At 47.0% G+C, this 22,397-nt stretch overlaps 1 protein-coding gene across 4 annotated transcripts in view; it reads left to right on the forward strand.

Annotated features, from left to right (window-relative positions):
* The window catches only part of MYLK (myosin light chain kinase), a 202,622-nt gene that overhangs the window by 142,901 nt on the left and 37,324 nt on the right, over positions 1–22,397 (forward strand). For 3 of the 4 annotated variants that reach the window (XM_066575314.1, XM_066575317.1, XM_066575315.1), the window contains 3 exons: positions 554–628; positions 18,869–18,919; positions 20,666–20,793. In XM_066575314.1, coding sequence (XP_066431411.1) covers positions 554–628; positions 18,869–18,919; positions 20,666–20,793 — 254 coding nt within the window. The remainder of the gene's footprint in view (positions 1–553; positions 629–18,868; positions 18,920–20,665; positions 20,794–22,397) is intronic. The other variant, XM_066575316.1, reaches the window with a different exon arrangement.

Consider the following 22,397-nt stretch of genomic DNA (forward strand, 5'->3'; position numbering starts at 1 on the left):
GTCCCATGCAAATAAAGTTCAATCACTGAAGGATTACAACTTCTATATCTGTCTACTTGTGCTTTTTCTATCTCTCCATTTTCAAAATCTCTGCTTGCTGTCAATGAGTTACATGAATTTTATCCAGTCCAGGCAAACCCTAGTAGTTCCTTTCGCTTCCTCACTGTTTTCAAGATCTTCTTGTACTTGCTGTCAGTGAATGTGGTCAGTCTGGACTTCAGGCTTTTTACCTTATAGTCAGGGATTTTCCTGGACTGGATAAAATTTCTGTAACTCACTGACAACAAGCAGAAATTTTGCTGGCCTCCGTGTGCCTGCAGGCCAGCATAGTCTGTGTGGGTATTCGAGACCTCTGATGTCACTGTCTGCCCGAGGAACGAGGTTAGGGGTGATAGCCCAGAGTGGCAGGGGCACCTGTTGGCTTATGATGCCACGCTGCCGGATTACCACTGATCTCCCGAGCTTTCAGCCGTCATGTCACCTGACTACATTGTTATCTGCGCCACTTGGTTCTGTCTGTTCTGCTCTGAGCTTGTCTTTGTTTTTGTTTCAGATACTTCAGGAAAAACTGAGATAATTAAAATGAAGAAACCTAAAAGTAGCTCCGGACTCGCCAGCACGGCCGAAAGTAAGTGAGCCCGGAACTGCCTGTAACATGGAGCTTGCATCTAGAATCTGTGTCGGATGTTGCTAAATCATGTTATCTGGTATAGAAGCTCATGTCCCTGCAAGAACTGAGGCAGGCTCTAGCTCTTTTGGTGTGGTGGGCACTTGCTCTATTAGTAAATAAGGTGTCTGCTCACTCCATTAACCCATTCCCGCTGCAGGGCGTAAGTTTACGTCCTGGGAGCCTGGTACTTCCCGCAACAGGGCGTAAACTTATGTCCTGGAGATAGCGCGGGATCACATATGATCCCGCGCTATCCCGCAGCGGGAGCCGGCTGTCGGTCACAGCCGGCGTCCCGCTGCAACAGCGGGGGGGCATCGGAGATGCGCCCCCCGCTGTTAACCCCTAAGTAGATCGCGGCAGGGAAAGAGTTCACAGAGAGAGCGTGCTCCCTCTGTGTCTCCGGCCGGCTCTCGCGATGTTATCGCGAGAGCCCGCCCTGTCGCCATGGTAACAGGACGCCAGACACTGGCATCCTGTGTTACCAGTGCCTGAGATCGCTGTATAAGCGATAAGGCATGGCAGAGCAGTAGCTCTGCCATGCCTTATGACAGCGATCATCAGGGCAGTGGTTAAAGTCCCCCAGGGGGACACAAATGTTGTAATAAAAACAATGATTAAAAAAATGAATTTAAAAAAATGTAAAAAAAGAGTAAAAAAAACATTTTTTTATGCTTTTTCTCAGATTAGCATAAAAAAAGGTAAAAAAAAATAAACCCCCACATATTTGGTATTGTCGCGTCCGTAACGACGCGTACAACAGGGGATGCACATGCTTTTGACTGTGCACGAAAAAAAACGCAAAAAAAAAACCCTAAAAAACTGAGGCAAAATGCTAATTTTTAGCATTTTGCCTCACTAAAAACGCAATAAAAGTGATCCAAAAAGCCGTATGTACCCCGAAATGGTACCAGTAAAAACTACAGCTCGTCATCTCGCAAAAAATAAGCCCTCACAGAGCTCCGTACATCAAAAAATAAAAAAGTTACAGGTCTTTGAATGCAGCGATTTAGAAAAAAATAAAAGATTTCCAAAAAAAGGGTTTTTATTGCAGAAAAGTGGAAAAAACTAAAAAAAATGTAAGAATTTTGGTATCGTTGTAACCATACCGATCCACAGAAAAAATGGAATGTCTCATTTATGGCAGAATTGACGCGTTTTCTCTCCCTGCTATCATAAAAAAAAATAAAAGTTTTACAATATAGTTAATGTACCCAAAAATGACGGCAATAAAAACTACAGTTCACCACGCAAAAAACAAGCCCTTATACGGCCGCGTCGACGGAAAAATAAAAAAGTTATGGCTTTTGATAAACGGAGAAGAAAATCCGCCAAAAATTGTTGCAACCTTAAGCCCAAAATAGGCCATGTCATGAAGGGGTTAATGAGTAAGGTGGCCACTCGCTCTATTAGTCAGTGAGGTGGCCGCTCATTCTATTTAGTGAGTGAGGTGGCCGCTCGCTATATTAGCGAATGATGTGTCGGCTCCCTCTATTAGGCCTCATGTCCACGGGGAAAATCAGATCCGCTGCAGATTCTACATGTAGAATCTGCAGCGGGTCCCTCCTGCCCCGCGGACATGAGCGCCGAAAATAAGAATTTAAAAGTATTTACCATCCGGCGCGGGCGGAGAAGATCAGCTGTTCCTCACGGCCGGATCTTCATTTTCGGCCGGCGGATGAATTCCTGACGCCGGCGGCACGTCGCCGGCACGTCGCCGACGTGCCGCGCGCATGCGCCGGGCACATCCGCCGAGCCGAAGCAAGGAAGATGCGGCCGTGAGGAACAGCTGACCTTCCCCGCCCGCGCCGGATGGTAAATACTTTAAATTCCTATTTTAGGTCTCCCGCGGATCCGGACGGCTTCCATAGGCTTCAATAGAAGCCCGCGGGAGCCGTCCCCGCGGGAGACCCGCACGAAAATGGAGCATGGTCCGGATTTTTCCATGCTCCATTTTTTTTTAAATCCCTTTTATTGACGATCCGCGGGTATTTATCTACCCGCGGGTGGTCAATGCATCCCTATGGGGTGCGGATCCGCATGCGGGAGATCCGCTGCGGATCTTAAATCATATTTTGCCCGTGGACATGAGCCCTTAGTGAGTGAGGTGGGCTCTAATAGTTAGTAAGATGGCCGCTCGCTCTATTAGTGAGTGAGGTGGTCGCTCGCTCTTTTGGTGAAGTGGCTGCTCTTTCCATTAGTGAGTAAGGTGGCCGCTCGCTCTCTTAGTGAATGAGGTGGTCACTCGCTCTTTTGGTGAGGTGGCCGCTCGCTCCATTATTGAGTGATGTGGCCGCTTGCTCTACTAGGGAATTACTGAGGTCGCCTCTTGCGTTCGCTCTCGCTATTTATTACTGAGGTGGCCTCTTGCTCTATTAGTAAGTGAGGTGGCCACTCGCTCTGTTAGTGAGGTGGCCGCTCGCTCTGTTAGTGAGGTGGCCGCTCGCTCTGTTAGTGAGGTGGCCGCTCGCTCTGTTAGTGAGGTGGCCGCTCGTTCTGTTAGTGAGGTGGCCGCTCGCTCTGTTAGTGAGGTGGCCGCTCGCTCTGTTAGTGAGGTGGCCACTCGCTCTGTTAGTGAGGTGGCCGCTCGCTCTGTTAGTGAGGTGGCCACTCGCTCTGTTAGTGAGGTGGCCGCTCGCTCTGTTAGTGAGGTGGCCACTCGCTCTGTTAGTGAGGTGGCCGCTCGCTCTGTTAGTGAGGTGGCCGCTCGCTCTGTTAGTGAGGTGGCCGCTCGCTCTGTTAGTGAGGTGGCCGCTCGCTCTGTTAGTGAGGTGGCCGCTCTGTTAGTGAGGTGGCCGCTCGCTCTGTTAGTGAGGTGGCCGCTCGCTCTGTTAGTGAGGTGGCCGCTCGCTCTGTTAGTGAGGTGGCCGCTCGCTCTGTTAGTGAGGTGTCCGCTCGCTCTATTAGTGAGTGAGGTGGCCGCTCGCTCTATTAGTGAGTGAGGTGGCCGCTCGCTCTATTAGTGAGTGAGGTGGCCGCTCGCTCTGTTAGTGAGGTGGCCGCTTGCTCTGTTAGTGAGTGAGGTGGCCGATCGCTCCATTAGTGAGTGATGTGGCCGCTTGCTCTACTAGTGAATTACTGAGGTCGCCTCTTGTGTTCGCTCTCGCTATTTGTTACCGAGGTTGTCTCTTGCTCTTTCACTCTCGATTAACGAATGAGGTGACGGCTCACTTTAGTAGTGAACTGCTGAGGTTTTCTCTGAGGTTGATGAAGGTCCTGGTTGGACCAAAACACGTCCGAATTTTACTCTGATATGTAAGGCACTAATCTAGTAAAGACAAGAAAATCATTTTCACTTTCAATCAGCTTCTTTTTCCTTTGGAGTGCACTACTCGTCTCTCACTCCCTCTATTATTGAGGCCGTCTCTTGCTCTCTATTACCGAGGCGGTCTTTAGCTCTCTATCTCTATTTATTACATAGGTTATCTCTTGTGCTCTCTCCTACTATTACCAAGGTCGTCTCTCTCTTTCTCTCTCCCGCACTCTCTCTATAACTGAGGTCATCTCCTGCTCACACCTTATTAATTACTGAGGTCGCTTGATCACTTACGAGCTCTCTCTCACTATTTGTCACCGAGGTCATCGCTCGCACTCTCTATTTATTACAGAGGTAGTGTCTCGCTCCCTTACTCTCGCTCTCTCTATTTGTCACCCAGGTCATCGCTCGCACTCTCTCTATTTATTACAGAGGTAGTGTCTCGCTCCCTTACTCTCGCTCTCTCTATTTGTCACCCAGGTCATCGCTCGCACTCTCTCTATTTATTACCAAGGTCATCTGTCTAGTACTTGGATCACTTCATTCACTCCTAGGCGGACAGTTTGCAGTCTGGACTGCACCCAGAGATCAGCGCCGCTGCCCTTCTGTCCGAGTTGTGGGGATGACTTCCATGTGTTTCCTCCTGCTGGGTCATGTGAACATCCTGTGTGGGAGCAGCAGTTCTGGGGCATCACATGTTTAACCTCTTTGGTGCTGAGAGACGGGTCCTTCACATCTTGGTATATATCTGGTAATAGTGTAGCCTCCTGGGACATCAGCCGAGGAGGAATAAATATAAGGGTTTCCATCCGTAGTGAATATTTGTTATAGGATTCAATCCTGCGGCACAAATTGATATGTGGAATGAGATTCTTATATTACTAAGGCGATGAATAGTGTGAAAGGGTCAATCATTCAGAGAGGGGTCGTCCAAAGACAACAACGTCTGTGAGGGACCAAGAAGTAGCTGTGCAAGAACCTGGGGCCAGCTGTTGGTCTTTTAGTGTTAACCCAAGTGTCAGCTGCAGTCATATGGTCTGAAGAGCCTGGTGCCCTCTGCTACCATTCATAAAGCCCATACCCAAGAGCCTAATGTCTTAAGCATCCATTCATATGGTCCAGACCCAGTAGCTTGGTGCTGGTGGTCAGTCATTTATGGTCTACTACTATTCATATGGTCCTGACCTAAGTGTTAGCTGCAACCACATGGTCCCGATTCAAGAGCCTGATGCCCTTTGCTACCATTCATGTAGCCCATACCCAACAGCCTGGAGCCCTCTGCTGCCATTTACATAGCCAATACCCAAGAGCCTGGTGCCCTCTGCTGCCATTTACATGGCCCACACCCAAGAGCCTGGTGCCTTCCGTTACCATTCATATGGCCAAGACCTTAGGGCTTAGTGCCAGCTGTAAGTCATTTGGTGCTTGTTTCCATTCATAGGGTCTTGATCCAAGATCTTGGCAACGTTTGCTTTCATTCATATGTCCACATCCAGGAACTTGGTTCCAGCTTCCATTCATTTGGTACTGATCCAGAAACCTGGTGCCAGCTGCTAGTCATATGCCCCTAACCAAGATCTTGGTGCTGCCTGCCAGTCCTTTTGGTCCCTAATCAAGAGCTTGGTGTCTGCTGACATTCATATGGTCCTATCCCAAGACCCTGGTGCCAGCTAGTGGTCATAGTGGCCTGATTCAAGTGCCAGCTGACAGTCATCTTTGTCTCAAGATCTTGGTGCCATCTTTTAGCCATATAGAGGTCATGACCTAGAAGCTTGGTGCCAGCTATAAGTCTTATAGTCCTGACCCAGGAGTCTGGTATCTGCTGCCACTAAAATAGTTGTGACCCTGGTGCAGTAATGTTCTGACATCATGTGTGCCTTCTGTTCCTCTGGCACTCCCCCTGGCAGTATCTTGTACCCTTCTATAGATTCGTCTTCCGTTTCAAGCTCTGAAGACCTGTTGCTGCTTTTGATTATTTTACCCTGTAGAGGACCTTCAGCTCCTCCATCATTTTACATCCACTGATTATGTCCATGCATTTGTTATAAACTTTGTAAATCAATCTTTTCTTCTTGTGTACGGAGCACAAGTCACATCATGTATGCTCTAGTCACAGCCAAAGCTGCATTCCTGTTAGCTCTCAGTCTGCAGCACTACACAATACCCTGCTGGCTCAGTGCCGCACACGTTATACCAGGAGCTCTACAGCTTTATGGAATATCAGCTCTTGAGGTACTTAAAGGGAATGTTCTTAGATTAAATCCAGAGGCTGAAAACCCATCCTAAACTAATATGTTTCACAGCTGAGGGTTTGTTACAATTGTATCAAGTCTGTGATCCAAAACATCCTGGACTCCAGACTGATTGCATGTTATCTGCACTGACACATTGTAACAAGCTATCAGGACCAGGTGACAGTTGACACTTCTAGAAAATTCTAGAACATTTTATTATGCAACAAATAAACTTTATTTATACAAGAACGTTAAATCATCATCTTGGTTCCTGGCAGCAGATAACACATAACCGCCATACACCGTCGCCATGTGGGCTCTTCCCTGTTTGACCGCTCCATCTCGCAGCCGTCTTCGGTCCACAGACAATTGTACAAACTGCTCTATTTTTGCCTTTAAGTCTCAGGTTTTGCTTTTGTGGAATATTGTTCAATATAAACAGAGGATCGCAGTGAAATGTGCGCAGAGCGCCGCCGCCGTCTCATGGCGGCTACTGGAGAGCGTCTGGCTCTTAACATAGAGAGCGCAACGAGCAGAGAGATTACTGGTAACATCTGTCTGCATGTGTGATGTCCGTGCCAGAAAACACTATAACATCTGTAATTGTATATTCTTCTCCATAGGGGGCAGCATTAGGCTGCTTTCACATGCTGGACAGCTAAGTGCGAACCAAACAGACCCTCTCATTATACCCTCGCTATTATAGTAAATGGGGTGTGTTCGGTGCCGTTCAGTTCCATCATGAGACGGATCCGCTTGGCCAGGGGATTCCCCTCTCCTGCTCCCTGAACGGAGCAAGAAAACAGAACCCCAGATGCAGATGTGAATGCAGTCTTAGGCCGGGCTGATGTGGGAGGCCTGCAGCGGATCCCAGGTGTGATCCCTCGTACCTGTTTTTCTGTAATGCGGATGACCATGGGCGCTCGCCAGCGGTCATGTGCTAAGTGATGACGCGGGTACCCGCAGCCCATACGCAGTGTTATTTGCATATATGCGGCAGGTCGGATCGCCTCCATTGACTTCAATGTCCGCAGCAAAATAGAGCGATTTTTCTTCCGCACACGGAATACAGAATTTGCATCTGTGAGTTTCAACGGAAAAGCGAACATAGGGGGCAGTATTATAGTGCATAGTGCTTAGAATGAAGGAATTTAGGTGAATATTTTCTTTTTTGTCTTCACCATGTGACCTGAAGATAATTATCTCACTAGTGATATTAATCTCATTAGTATTCGGTGTTTTTTGTTGCATTTTCTTCTCACACCTCCTCTGCAGGTAACATTGGCGCATCTCAACCCCAGCATTGATTTTAGCACCGGTTGTTGTTCCCCCCTCCTGGTTGGGTAGTGATGATGGTATTGCAGCATTTGGTCGCAGATCAGTATTCTGAGGCTTTCAGGATCCTGGCTGTGATTTCTCGGGATCTGTCTTCTGTCTCTTACATGTGTATCCCTGGGGGAAGCGTCCATATAAATTTAGGAACAGTCGGAGTAAGGCGTGAAGCGGCGTCCAAGGAGGCTTTAAATTAGCATGGAGGAACTTAGTGTAAGTCATGTATGGATGGGGCACTCTTCTATATGAAAAGTATAGGTGGATCTATATAGAATGCATACATTCAGCTCTATTCTGCAAGTAATGTATGGATGGAGAACTGTATGTAATATAAAATAGCATTTCACGCATATGTCACATATAGAATATGGAATAACAGGCTGTTCTATGTATAGTATATGGAGGAGAATGGTCATGAGTTACCATATCCATGCCGCTGATGATGAGGAGTTTGTGGAAATCTTCCTTTTGCTTTTTTTCCCATAATGATTTGTTTGTTACCTCCTCTTGTATTGCTGTGATCCGAGGCGTTGTTGGGCTTTGTTGGGCTTCTGATGTGTTACAAGAGCAGGATTGTCCTCTCACACCCCTTCTGGGTGCCATTCTCCGACGGACTCACCCCCTAGCTGTCTCCACACACTTTTTGGGTGCTCTCCTTAAGGAGAGATGACACCCTTCTTGATCCACGTTACAGGCCTCTCACCAGCCAAGCACACTGATGAGGGGCAAACACACCGAAGCAGCTGTCTGTGTTTGGTTTTCTGGCTTGGTTTCCTAACCCCAAACATTGTTTTACAGACTTTTTAAAAAGTCGTACATTGATTTGAAGGAATGCTGCCATCCAATAGGTGGCGCTGTAGGGGTATTGTTCCATCCTTCTTATTTGCATAAATTACCCAGAGGAGCATGCATGGCCTTATAAGTCTCCTCACTCACCTCTCAGGTGTCTTCTCACACCCCTTCTGGGTGCTCTTCTTGGGGAGAGACAATGCCGTTCCCCAACCCGCTCACCTCCTAGGTGTCTCCACACACTTTTTGGGTTCTTTCCTTGAGGAGAGACGACACCCCTCTTGACCGGAGTAGGATAATATGGGCCGGGGGTGCTGGGTTCTGTCTCTTGTCCTCCATTTACATGTAATGATGGTCGGCCTGGAAGCCAGACTTCCCATTATTATAGTCATAAGACTCCTCTTCAAGTGCCACGCCGCCATGATAATGACCGCACAACCGTGCACAATCTCAGGATCTTGGAAGCCTCTAACCTTGGCATTTAAGGATTAGTGATCCCAGCTCTCAGCCCCATCATTAACCTCTTCTTATCTCTTATACATGTGCCGTTCCTTATCATCCGCCCTGTTACAATGTTACCAACGCTGTGAAGTCTGCATGCTGGGGTGCGATATTTTTTAGGATGTGGAGCATAAGCCATGAATTCCCGTACATCGGCCTCCTTTTTATGGAGGTGAACATCCCAGCGTTTATCATAAGCGTTTCCTTATGATTCACCATCAGCTTTAACTTAAAATTCCGCAATGAGCGTTACAAATTGTTTGTCAGATGGATTCTGAGATTTTACTTCATCCAATTGTCTAAAAATGGCATTATGTCCTGGAAAGTGCTGAGTCTCATCCGGAAATATCTCAATGGGAATTTATGGAGGGTCCTCCCCACCGAGCAGCTGGGAAGCGTTTAATGGAGTGGGTGACTGGCCATCCTTTTATGGAAGCGGACCCCAACCTGAAGATTTGGTGGATGATGGGAACGACTGACTGATTTAATGCTAGGAAGCCGCCGCACATCTGATGATTGAGGACTGTGTGTGAGGAGGAGAAGCCGCACAACCCGGAATCTGGGTCTAGGTGGACATTCTGATACGGCATCATTAATGGCTTGTCCGTCATCATGTGAATGAGACCTAACTTATTTCCCGTTGCTTATATCATGGCGATGTATTCCACAGCAATGTACAGAGAGTATTATCACTCACATCTAATTTCCCTATATGAAATATACACTGAAGCCAATGAATGAGGGTGTATTTGGGTTGCGGGGGGAAACCAACGAGAATTCAGGTAGAGCATACAAATGCCACGCAGATGTTGTCCTTGGATGGATTAAAATTATTATCCTACAGTGCTACTACCCAGCAGTGTTATACACCGTGACCCTGCGCTACTACCCAGCAGTGTTATACACCGTGACCCTGCGCTACTACCTAGCAGTGTTATACACCGTGACCCTGCGCTACTACCTAGCAGTGTTATACACCGTGACCCTGCGCTACTACCCAGCAGTGTTATACACCACAACCCAGCACTACTACCCAGCAGTGTTATACACCACAACCCAGCACTACTACCCAGCAGTGTTATACACCACAACCCAGCACTACTACCCAGCAGTGTTATACACCACAACCCTGTGCTGCTACACAGCAGTGTTATACACCGTGACCCTGCGCTACTACCCAGCAGTGTTATACACCGTGACCCTGCGCTACTACCTAGCAGTGTTATACACCGTGACCCTGCGCTACTACCCAGCAGTGTTATACACCGTGACCCTGCGCTACTACCCAGCAGTGTTACCCACCTCGACCCTGCGCTACTACCCAGCAGTGTTATACACTACAACCCTGCCCTACTACCCAGCAGTGTTATACACCGTGACCCTGCACTACTACCCAGCAGTGTTATACACCGTGACCCTGCGCTACTACCCAGCAGTGTTATCCACCACAACCCAGCACTACTACCCAGCAGTGTTATACACCGTGAACCTGCGCTACTACCCAGCAGTGTTATACACCGTGACCCTGCGCTACTACCCAGCAGTGTTATACACCATGACCCTGCGCTACTACCCAGCAGTGTTATACACCGTGACCCTGCGCTACTACCCAGCAGTGTTATCCACCACAACTCTGTGCTAGTACCCAGCAGTGTTACCCACTGCGATCCTGCGCTACTACTTAGCATTGTTACCCACTGCGGCCCTGCGCTACTACCCAGCAGTGTTGCCCACCAAGCCCCTGCACTGTTAAGGTGATTTCAGACAGAACAATTGTTGTTCAAAAGAATTGTTCAAATGAGCGAGAGTGAGCGATAATCGTTCGGTCTGAATGCGAGCCAAAGACGAATGATAGTTCAATTTCCGTTCGTCGTTCACTTTATGCAGACATAAAAGCCGCTGTTGGCCCGTTCACTTATCGGTTTACAGGGAGAACAGCCGCCTCCTTAAAAACTCTTCTTTTATTCTTTTTTAATTACAAAAAATTCCTAAAACTCTAACTGGTTGGCGCCGCGTGACGTCATCTCCACGCCAGACGCGGCGCCAAAGACACTTCTTTCTGGATCACAGCTAACAGACTGACATGGCACTTCCCCTACGGACCAATCATTATACATGTGCATCATGTGCGCTCATCTCCGACGCCCAAAACCAGAAAAAACCCAAAACTATGTTTTCTCTTTCCTTTTTATTTTTTCCTTTCTCTTTAATAAATATGCAGCAAATCATTTTTGAAATGTAAACCCAGCGGTCAGCGAGTATCCAGAACGCCTCTCCAATCCAATCACTCAGTTTAAACAGCGCTCATTCAGTCCCTCTTATTCACTTATATTGCGGATGTGGAAGACTGCAGCATTCTCATTTGTACGAGCCAACGATGTATCTACCTGTCTAATTAGGCTGCATGAGAGCCAACGAGCCAAATGAGAATCGGCTCATGTAAATGGTCCTTACCCATTGAGCCACCGTGCTGTTATTTGGCAATATTACCCACTGTATCCCGTGCGGTTATGTGGCAGCAATACCTACTGTACCTTGTGCGGTTAGTTGGCAGTATTGCCCACCGTACCCCGTGCTGTTATTTGGCAGTATTGTCCACCATACCCCGTGCGATTATTTGACAGTATTGCCCACCGTACCCCATGCGATTATTTGGCAGTATTGCCCACCGTACCCCATGCGATTATTTGGCAGTATTGCCCACCGTACCCCATGCGATTATTTGACAATATTGCCCACCGTACCCCATGCGATTATTTGGCAGTATTGCCCACTGTACCCCGTGCAGTTATTTGGCAGTATTGCCCACCGTACCCCGTGCTGTTATTTGGCAGTATTGCCCACCGTACCCCGTGCTGTTATTTGGCAGCAATACCTACTGTACCCCGTGCAATTATTTGACAGTATTGCCCACCGTACCCCATGTGATTATTTGTCAGTATTGCCCACCGTACCCCGTGTGATTATTTGTCAGTATTGCCCACCGTACCCCGTGCTGTTATTTGGCAGTATTGTCCACTGTACCCCGTGTGATTATTTGTCAGTATTGCCCACCGTACCCCCTGCAGTTATTTGGCAGTATTGCCCACTGTTCCCCCTGCAGTTATTTGGCAGTATTGCCCACTGTTCCCCCTGCAGTTATTTGGCAGTATTGCCCACCGTACGCCGTGCTGTTATTTGTCAGTATTGCCCACCGTACCCCGTGTGGTTATTTGGCAGTATTGCCCACCGTACCCCGTGTGATTATTTGTCAGTATTGCCCATCGTACCCCGTGTGGTTATTTGTCAGTATTGCCCACTGTTCCCCCTGCAGTTATTTGTCAGTATTGCCCACCGTACGCCGTGCTGTTATTTGTCAGTATTGCCCACCGTACCCCGTGTGATTATTTGGCAGTATTGCCCACTGTACCCCGTGCAGTTATTTGGCAGTATTGCCCACTGTTCCCCCTGCAGTTATTTGGCAGTATTGCCCACTGTACCCCGTGTGATTATTTGTCAGTATTGCCCACCGTACCCTGTGTGGTTATTTGGCAGGGTTCCCCACCAAGCCAGGGCATTGTTACCTGGCGGGGATATAAATATTTCACCTTGTTTATGTCGCACATACATATTACGCAGTGACTTCACATCCCTTTATTCTGGGTTCTGCCCCCGCTGTGGCTCACAATTTTTAAATTCATTTACAACTATGTTTTTGGAGTGTGAAAGGAAACTGAAGAATCCGGAGGAAATGCAGGAAGAACATACAAACTCCATGCAGATCTTGTCCTTAGTGGGATTTGACCCCCGGACCCCAGTGCTGCAAGGTGACGGTGCCAACCAATGTGCCCCTGCTTTGTTACCCTGCAGTGTTGCCCACCACGCTGCCTCTATGGGAAGGTTTCACTCGTATCACATATTCATCAGCAATTGCTGTTGTGTTTGAGTTGCAGAATTTGCATCAATTTCAACTCTTTTCCCGCTTGTAGGACGTTTTCTTTCAAGTCTCGCAAATTTCCTGATACCATCTGATGCGTGCGGCATCACTGTGGGCAGAAGCCATGTTGGCACATGAGCAAAAGTCGCCTACTGAACTCTGAGATTTGAGATTGTTTTCTTAGTTGCTTTGCACGTCTGTGAATGTTTATGGGGATCATGGGCAGTGCGGGGGCTGTTATGTATGTTGTGCAGTGGATCATGGGCAATGCGGGGGCTGTTATGTATGTTGTGCAGTGGATCATGGGCAGTGCGGGGGCTGTTATGTATGTTGTGCAGTGGATCATGGGCGGTGCGGGGGCTGTTATGTATGTTGTGCAGTGGATCATGGGCGGTGCGGGGGCTGTTATGTATGTTGTGCAGTGGATCATGGGCGGTGCGGGGGCTGCTATGTATGTTGTGCAGTGGATCATGGGCGGTGCGGGGGCTGTTATGTATGTTGTGCAGGGGATCATGGGCGGTGCGGGGGCGGTTATGTATGTTGTGCAGTGGATCATGGGCGGTGCGGGGGCGGTTATGTATGTTGTGCAGTGGATCATGGGCGGTGCGGGTGCTGTTATGTATGTTGTGCAGTGGATCATGGGCGATGCGGGGGCTGTTATGTATGTTGTGCAGTGGATCATGGGTGGTGTGGGGGCTGTTATGTATGTTGTGCAGTGGATCATGGGTGGTGCGGGGGCTGTTATGTATGTTGTGCAGTGGATCATGGGCGGTGCGGGGGCTGTTATGTATGTTGTGCAGTGGATCATGGGCGGTGTGGGGGCTGTTATGTATGTTGTGCAGTGGATCATGGGCGGTGCGGGGGCTGTTATGTATGTTGTGCAGTGGATCATGGGCGGTGCGGGGGCGGTTATGTATGTTGTGCAGTGGATCATGGGCGATGTGGGGGCTGTTATGTATGTTGTGCAGTGGATCATGGGCGGTGCGGGGGCGGTTATGTATGTTGTGCAGTGGATCATGGGCGGTGCGGGGGCGGTTATGTATGTTGTGCAGTGGATCATGGGCGGTGCGGGGGCGGTTATGTATGTTGTGCAGTGGATCATGGGCGGTGCGGGGGCGGTTATGTATGTTGTGCAGTGGATCATGGGCGGTGCGGGGGCGGTTATGTATGTTGTGCAGTGGATCATGGGCGGTGCGGGGGCGGTTATGTATGTTGTGCAGTGGATCATGGGCGATGTGGGGGCTGTTATGTATGTTGTGCAGGGGATCATGGGCGGTGCGGGGGCGGTTATGTATGTTGTGCAGTGGATCATGGGCTGGGGGGGCTGTTATGTATGTTGTGCAGTGGATCATGGGCGGTGCGGGGGCTGTTATGTATGTTGTGCAGGGGATCATGGGCGGTGCGGGGGCGGTTATGTATGTTGTGCAGTGGATAATGGGCGGTGCGGGGGCGGTTATGTATGTTGTGCAGTGGATCATGGGCTGGGGGGGCTGTTATGTATGTTGTGCAGTGGATCATGGGCGGTGCGGGGGCTGTTATGTATGTTGTGCAGTGGATCATGGGCAATGCGGGGGCTGTTATGTATGTTGTGCAGTGGATCATGGGCGGTGCGGGGGCTGTTATGTATGTTGTGCAGTGGATCATGGGTGATGCGGGGGCGGTTATGTATGTTGTGCAGTGGATCATGGGCGATGCGGGGGCTGTTATGTATGTTGTGCAGTGGATCATGGGCGGTGCGGGGGCGGTTATGTATGTTGTGCAGTGGATCATGGGCGATGTGGGGGCTGTTATGTATGTTGTGCAGGGGATCATGGGCAGTGCGGGGGCTGTTATGTATGTTGTGCAGTGGATCATGGGCGGTGCGGGGGCGGTTATGTATGTTGTGCAGTGGATCATGGGCTGGGGGGGCTGTTATGTATGTTGTGCAGTGGATCATGGGCGGTGCGGGGGCTGTTATGTATGTTGTGCAGTGGATCATGGGCGGTGCGGGGGCGGTTATGTATGTTGTGCAGTGGATCATGGGCGGTGCGGGGGCGGTTATGTATGTTGTGCAGTGGATCATGGGCGATGTGGGGGCTGTTATGTATGTTGTGCAGGGGATCATGGGCGATGCGGGGGCGGTTATGTATGTTGTGCAGTGGATCATGGCCGGTGCGGGGGCGGTTATGTATGTTGTGCAGTGGATCATGGGCGATGCGGGGGCGGTTATGTATGTTGTGCAGTGGATCATGGGCGGTGCGGGGGCTGTTATGTATGTTGTGCAGTGGATCATGGGCGGTGCGGGGGCTGTCATGTATGTTGTGCAGGGGATCATGGGCGGTGCGGGGGCTGTTATGTATGTTGTGCAGTGGATCATGGGCGGTGCGGGGGCTGTTATGTATGTTGTGCAGGGGATCATGGGCGATGCGGGGGCTGTTTTGTATGTTGTGCAGTGGATCATGGGCGGTGCGGGGGCGGTTATGTATGTTGTGCAGTGGATCATGGGCGGTGCGGGGGCGGTTATGTATGTTGTGCAGTGGATCATGGGCGGTGCGGGGGCTGTTATGTATGTTGTGCAGTGGATCATGGGCGGTGCGGGGGCTGTTATGTATGTTGTGCAGTGGATCATGGGCGGTGCGGGGGCGGTTATGTATGTTGTGCAGTGGATCATGGGCGGTGCGGGGGCGGTTATGTATGTTGTGCAGTGGATCATGGGCGGTGCGGGGGGCGGTTATGTATGTTGTGCAGTGGATCATGGGCGGTGCGGGGGGGTGTTATGTATGTTGTGCAGTGGATCATGGGCGGTGCGGGGGCGGTTATGTATGTTGTGCAGTATGTTACCGTACCATACGGATCATCCATCAGCAGTAATCCACGGGATAAAAAAACATCTTTATTCCAACATAATGTTAAAATCCACGCATAATGAAGTGAGCCAACACTGGTAAATCAGCCGAGCCAACAGGTTCCAACATGGCGTCCTTACTCATGGCTATCAGACCTCCATATACAACACACGTGATCCCATGAAAACCAATAGAAAAAACCCTCCGTAGAATCTATAAGGATGTGAAATAGTAAACATAAGAAAGCCTAAGGTAGCAGCTTGTCTTCTCCTTATACCTTGTGGATGTCTGGTGTTCATCTTAAAAATCCATTTTGCCACCAGTAAGTCTTTCGTATCGTGTTCTACTACTATCGCTGCTGGAGGAGACCCCCTTAATTCAAAGATACTTTAAAACCGTTATTAATCCAATTATTAACACTAAATACATGCGTGCCGTCTTAGGCCTCCTGCACACGGGCGGGTCGGACCCTGCTACGGGATCCCGCAGCAGAGTTTCCCCGGTGCCGGAGCACATGCGCAGTACATATTACACTGCGCTGTCACTACGGCGACGATGCGGCTCCTGTGACCATTCTGCAATGATGATTGCAATATGGCTGCAGGATGGACAGTTTCCATTGACTTCAATGGAAGTCCTCCATGTGTAGCCCGCACAAAATCGCAGCATGCTGCAATTTCTCCCCCGAGAGTGGGCAGAAAAACATGTATTGTCATAGCACGCTATGGGGTGGGTTCGCTGCAGAATCTGGAGACAGATGGCCACTCTGAATTTCGCAATTTCGCTCGTGCAGGCGGCCTTAGGTTAAAGGGTTATACAGCACGTATTACTGCAATACTCATGATTTGTTGGCTCAAACTTTGATGTTGATGGTACTACTCACACATAGCTTTCCACGGACAACCGGTCTACACTGAAGGCGATGTTCTGATAGCACACTAACCCTATTCAGGACCTACAGCCAGCCGGCCTAACTGTGGGGCAATCGCCCTGACAAGGGCGCCCCCACTCATTGGAGGCTAACCCTGCTGTAAGCCTACAAAACCCTAAGACCAACACTGCATCCAATCCCAATGCGTTTCTGCTGTATAGGTTGTTGATGGGGTCATCGGGGGATATATTTATAATAAGTAAGGACATGGAGCGCAGGAATATCCAGTGTGTGTATAATCGTAAGGCATACACACATTTACGTTAAGATGCGAATGTTTGTTATAGGAATACCCTCCTTAATAAGCATGCGCATATATAAAATAATATCCACCTCCGCACAGATTGATCTACAACTTACAGCATCCTTGTTCAACGTCACTATGTGTTATGTGTGCGCGTATACTCCTACAGCGTGCGCACATTTACATTCCAGCATGTGCCCGTTTGTGTCAGAAAAACACCCTATCTGATAAAAGTACGCATGCGGGAAGAGATGTCAACAGCTGCACAGACTGCATACGTAATAGCACTCCATCTAGCGCAGAAATCGGCGCGCACACGTGCATCATAGGGCTTCATGTATCAGTGAAAAGACGTGGTGGAGTCATACTATGTATGCCCATAGAGGATATCCAAGCAGGGCAAAACCAATATAGGTTATATATAACATATATATAATAGTCAATGAAGTGGTAACTCTGAATATAATCGACAATCAGCAGATTAGCAAATGTCCTATAAGGGGCACTTACTTATAGGAACACCAAAAATAAGTGCGCTGTATACCCAGATAGAACGTTGTACGGGCGTATGCCTGCCCAATATCCAGCAAAAATCCCTCTAATAAATAAGCCCAGATCTAAATTGGGATTACAGAAGGAGAGAGTAGCAATGTAACCTAATGGCACTGTCCATTTCATCCTTTATTTATGAGGGATGATCACTGTTTATTTATGATGGATGATCACAATTTGTTTAGTGTCACAGCATGGTTAGCCTCCGCTGAGTGGGGTCACTCTTATCGGGGCGATCACCCCACAATCAGGCAGGGTGATCGTAGGTCCTGAATAGGGTCAGTGTGCTATCAGAACATTGCCTTTTATATAGGCCGGCTGTCCCTGGAAAGTTATTTGTGTATAGTACCATCAACAAAGCGTGAGTACTGCAGTAATACCTGCTTATAACGCTTTACCTTAAGACGGCACGCATGTAGTTTTTCTTTATGATCGGTTTATGTGTATAATTGGGGTTATTAATGGTTTTAAAGTATCTTTGAATAAAGGTTTATATTTGTTAAGGGGGTAGCAGCGATAGTTGTCTGGGTGGTGGTCCCTGCCATTATATAGCATTGTTGCAACGACATTGTGCGCTAATAAAAAGACATATGGTATACACAGCGTTATCCATTGCAATACATCAGAGGTAAGCTATTGTATAACTTGCATAGTACGCAGTTTACAAGATATCGGATGTGCAACAGGGCCCCTAAAAATAAGAATAAACCATCATTTATCTGATGTCATCCGTGCCAGCAGTACGTGTACTTCAGTGGCATCTCAACATTTGGGGTGTGTTTTATATTTAAGGTGTCCTAAGATGGAGATCTGATAGCCATGAGTAAGGACGCTATGTCGGAACCTGTTGGCTCCGCTGATTTACCGCTGTTGGCTCACTTCATTATGCGTGGATTTTAACATTATGTTGGAATAAAGACTTGTTTTTTATCCCGTGGATTACTGCTGATGGATGATCCGTTTTTTTTTCCACTTGCTGCTTAATTGTTGCACCTGACTGCGCTCTGCGGTTGTCGCCTGTGTACTGAATATCAGGTGAATCAGGTGAGCTGAGTGAATATAACTGAGGTTTTGCTTCCAAATTTTCGAGCCTCGTCGTCATCATCATCATCCTGTCTTGTTCTCCTACCTCACTACTTTCTACCCAAACTTTGATATATCATGAAGAGCAAGATCCTATAAAAACTGCTTATTCTAACTGCATGTGTGATGTCTTCATATTCTAACCAGTGATGATATCCTCATCTAATCATCATCACTGCTCGTCAAGGATGTCGTGTCATCTGGCTGCGATTTCCGTTATCATTATGGCATTCTCCGTGACGTCATCGCTACATCAGCTGATCCCCTGTCATCCGGCCGCCATGTTTGATCATCTTGCATCTGGTCATAGTCTCATTCTGGGCCATTTCATCGCTACTAATCTCATCATTCTTCATGTCTAATATGGAATTCATTCATGGAGCAGACCATTCTTGCTGCTTCTCAGGATTGAACAATCCTCCATTGCACGTCTTGACTCATGGTCGCCCCGTCTGGGAATAGCATGCCAGTCAATCCCTTCCTTCTTTTCCTGGAAGGTCCATAAGATCTATAATAAGTGCTTACACTTTCCTTCCAGATGAAGCCACAATTAAGAAGAAGCCAGCTCCGAAGACTCTCCTTAAATCAGGTAGAACAGTTGTCGGCCCCGCCTCCGCATTGCTACATTGTATCGCTTTCTCCCATCCTCAAGTCAGTGATTCCATCAATATTGGCAACAATGTTCAGATCTCGCTACATGGATATCCAACGCACAATCGCAGCTCTGTTCCTTCTAGAACTATTTATGTAGCTGCCGCCTTAAAGGAAGTCCCCCCACTCCCAAGTAGAATCATCAGATTAAGACCATTTTTGAGCATTTTGAATACTTTACCATTGCCGAAGAAGTCAGAAAATGTAAGCTTACAGAAAAGATCTAGTAGCCTGTACCTAAAATGTCAAATTAATTTTGTGTACCAGGAGGTCAGGTTGGTGTATGATGGGTAATTTCATCTAATTTGTCCAATTGAGGATTGACCTAATATTTATGACACCTGTCTTCTGAAATATCATATTCTTAAGGCTAGGTCAATACTCCTAAGGGCTGACCACTATTCTTGAGGTCTGATCAATATTTTTTAATGAGTAGTGACTGCTATTAATAAGGGGTGACCGCTATTAGTAAGGGGTGACCACTATTAATGAGGGGTGACCACTATTAATGAGGGGTGACTGCTATTCATAATCGTTGATTTGCCATTTTTACCGTATTTATTTATGAGGAATGACCATATTTATTTATGAGGGATGGCCCTATTTATTTATGAGGGATGGCCCTATTTATTTATGAGGGGTGACCATATTTATTTATGAGGGGTGACCATATTTATTTATGAGGGATGGCCCTATTTCTTTATGAGGGATGACCATATTTATTTATGAGGGATGGCCCTATTTCTTTATGAGCGGTCACCCTATTTATTTATGAGGAATGGCCCTATTTATTTATGAGGGGTGACCATATTTATTTATGAGGGATGGCTCTATTTATTTATGAAGGGTGACCATATTTATTTATGATGGATGACCATATTTATTTATGAGGGATGGCCCTATTTCTTTATGAGGGATCACCCTGTTTATTTTTGAGGGATGACCATATTTATTTATGAGGGATGGCCCTATTTCTTTATGAGGGATCACCCTATTTATTTTTGAGGGATGACCATATTTATTTATGAGGGATGGCCCTATTTCTTTATGAGGGATCACCCTATTTATTTTTGAGGGATGGCCCTATTTATTTCTGAGGAATGACCGTATTTATTTATGAGGGATCACCCTGTTTATTTTTGAGGGATGGCCCTATTTATTTCTGAGGAATGACCGTATTTATTTATGAGGGATCACCCTATTTATTTTTGAGGGATCACCCTATTTATTTATGATGGAAGACGGCTATTTACTTATGAGGGATAACCGCTATTTATTTATCAAGGATGACCAATATTACTGTAATGAGGAATGACCACTATTTATTTACGAGGGATGACCACTAGTGATCAATATTTGGTTTGACTAATCCTCTTGATCGCTAATACATGAATGAGGCTGGACAGTGTCCATGTCCTCTATACACCCGACCAGGAACAATCATGGCCTTACCAATTCTTATTTGTCCTATCCAGTGTTCATGGGACATGACTTGTATGTAAATGGCCTCATGCAGTCATTATTGGTGACTAGTGTTCCTGATGCCCGATATCCTTGATGGCAAGAGGATAAACTAATGTGCTTGAGATTCTTCTCACGCTCTGTATAGATTGCAGGTGAACCATAATAACCTCAAATATAATACTGATTTTGCCCTAAACGTTTTACTTTGTTCCTCCTGCAGCTTCTCCGCCACAGATCCTCCAATTCCCAGAAGACAGGAGCGTCCAAGCTGGAGAACCAGTGGAGCTGTTGTGTAAAGTTGCAGGGACTCAGCCGATCTCATGCATGTGGATGAAGTTCAGAAGAGAGGTAACCTCTTATCTTTAATGTTTCTTCATGCTCTCAGACTTTGACACAATGTAATAAACTAAGCTGGAGCAAAAATGTAACAAAAGTGCTACCAGATGGAGTCATCAAAGGGCTTCGAGTTATAGCTGTGTCCTTGTTCCAGTGTGTTAGAGATTCTCTAATGACTGTCAGTGCCAGAAAGCAGGCGTAAAGCTAATGCACTGTTGATGGTTAAAGGCTGTTATAGACCTATAAACCTAGCTACGATTCAAGTTGTTAATGTGATCTTATTGTATGAGCAGACAGCGGATATGGGGGGGCAGATGGGAAGATGGGTTCAGGAAGAAAATAGAAAATAGTTTTGAAGACATCCCTATAGTTGTTGGGGTCAGTGATTGATGCTCTGAATGGTTTCCTGTTCTGTCAGGTGACCCTAAAGTTGTGTCTATAAACTGGTAAAGTCGTGCAAATAGATGCCCTGCACTCTAGAAAACCGCTGCTCTCATATCTGTCATTTTTCATGAAACATTAAATCACAGTTCTGTATGTGGAAACACTTGGAGGATGTTAATCCTTCCAAGACAAGCCATGTGCCCCCTCTTCCACGTGTTGCCCACAGTTTTTATACCTTTTTATGGTTTTGCTGCACAATAATTCACAGATCCGACATCAGCACTGGAAAATGTCTTTGTACATTATGTTTTATGTGAAGATTTTGTCAGAATCGGGAAGTAATGTGCTGTGCACTGGTTCCTTGGTCAATTTGAAGTTTAATCCCTTCACCCAAAAGGACATGCATGTATTTCCTCTGGGTGCTGGGTTTGTACGGATCAGAATCTGAAGCCGGTCCTGCTCCATACGGGGCGGGTGACAGCTGAGACCCGCTCACAACAACCAAGATCAGTTCACCCACTGACAGCGGCATTTAGATAACCCAGTTGGCGATATAGATCACAAAGTGCTGTTTGATTGTCATGGCAGCCCAAGGCCTCCTAAAGCCATGAATGAATGCCTGTCAAGAATACAGTATAATGTGATACTATGGTATTGCATTATACTGTATGAGCAATGAAATGAGCCGGGGAAAAAAGATAAGTAAAAATAAGTGAAAAAAAGTTTTTTTTTATTATTACACAAAGCCAGAATTGTGCTTTTTTTTTGGTCGTTCCGTCTCCAAGAAAAAAATTAATAAAAATCGCATGCACTCCAAAATGCCACCAATAGAAAACACAGATCATCCCACAAAAAATGAGCCCTCAGCAGCACCAAGGATGGAGAAATTGAAAAGTTATGGCAGACAGAGGGTGGCGGCATAAAAAAAAATTACATACATACAAATTTTTTTAAGGTTTTACTTTTTAAGAGTAGCACAATGAATGCAAAATGAAATCAATTTGGTATAACCGTTATCGCACCAACCCACAGAATACATTTATCCTGTCATTGAGAAAAAAATCAGACCTGCACCCCCAAAGATTGCAAACTTATGTTTTTTTTCCCAATTTCACTCCATTTAGACGTTCTTCGCTTCACTACATGGCACATAAAATAGTACTATTAAAAACACAAGCTCCTAAACTACTACGATGACAGAATAATAATAGTTATGAGTTTTTTGTAAGTTG

The sequence above is a fragment of the Eleutherodactylus coqui genome, chromosome 8 (assembly GCF_035609145.1).
Source record: "Eleutherodactylus coqui strain aEleCoq1 chromosome 8, aEleCoq1.hap1, whole genome shotgun sequence".
NCBI classification, from domain to species: Eukaryota; Metazoa; Chordata; class Amphibia; order Anura; family Eleutherodactylidae; genus Eleutherodactylus; species Eleutherodactylus coqui.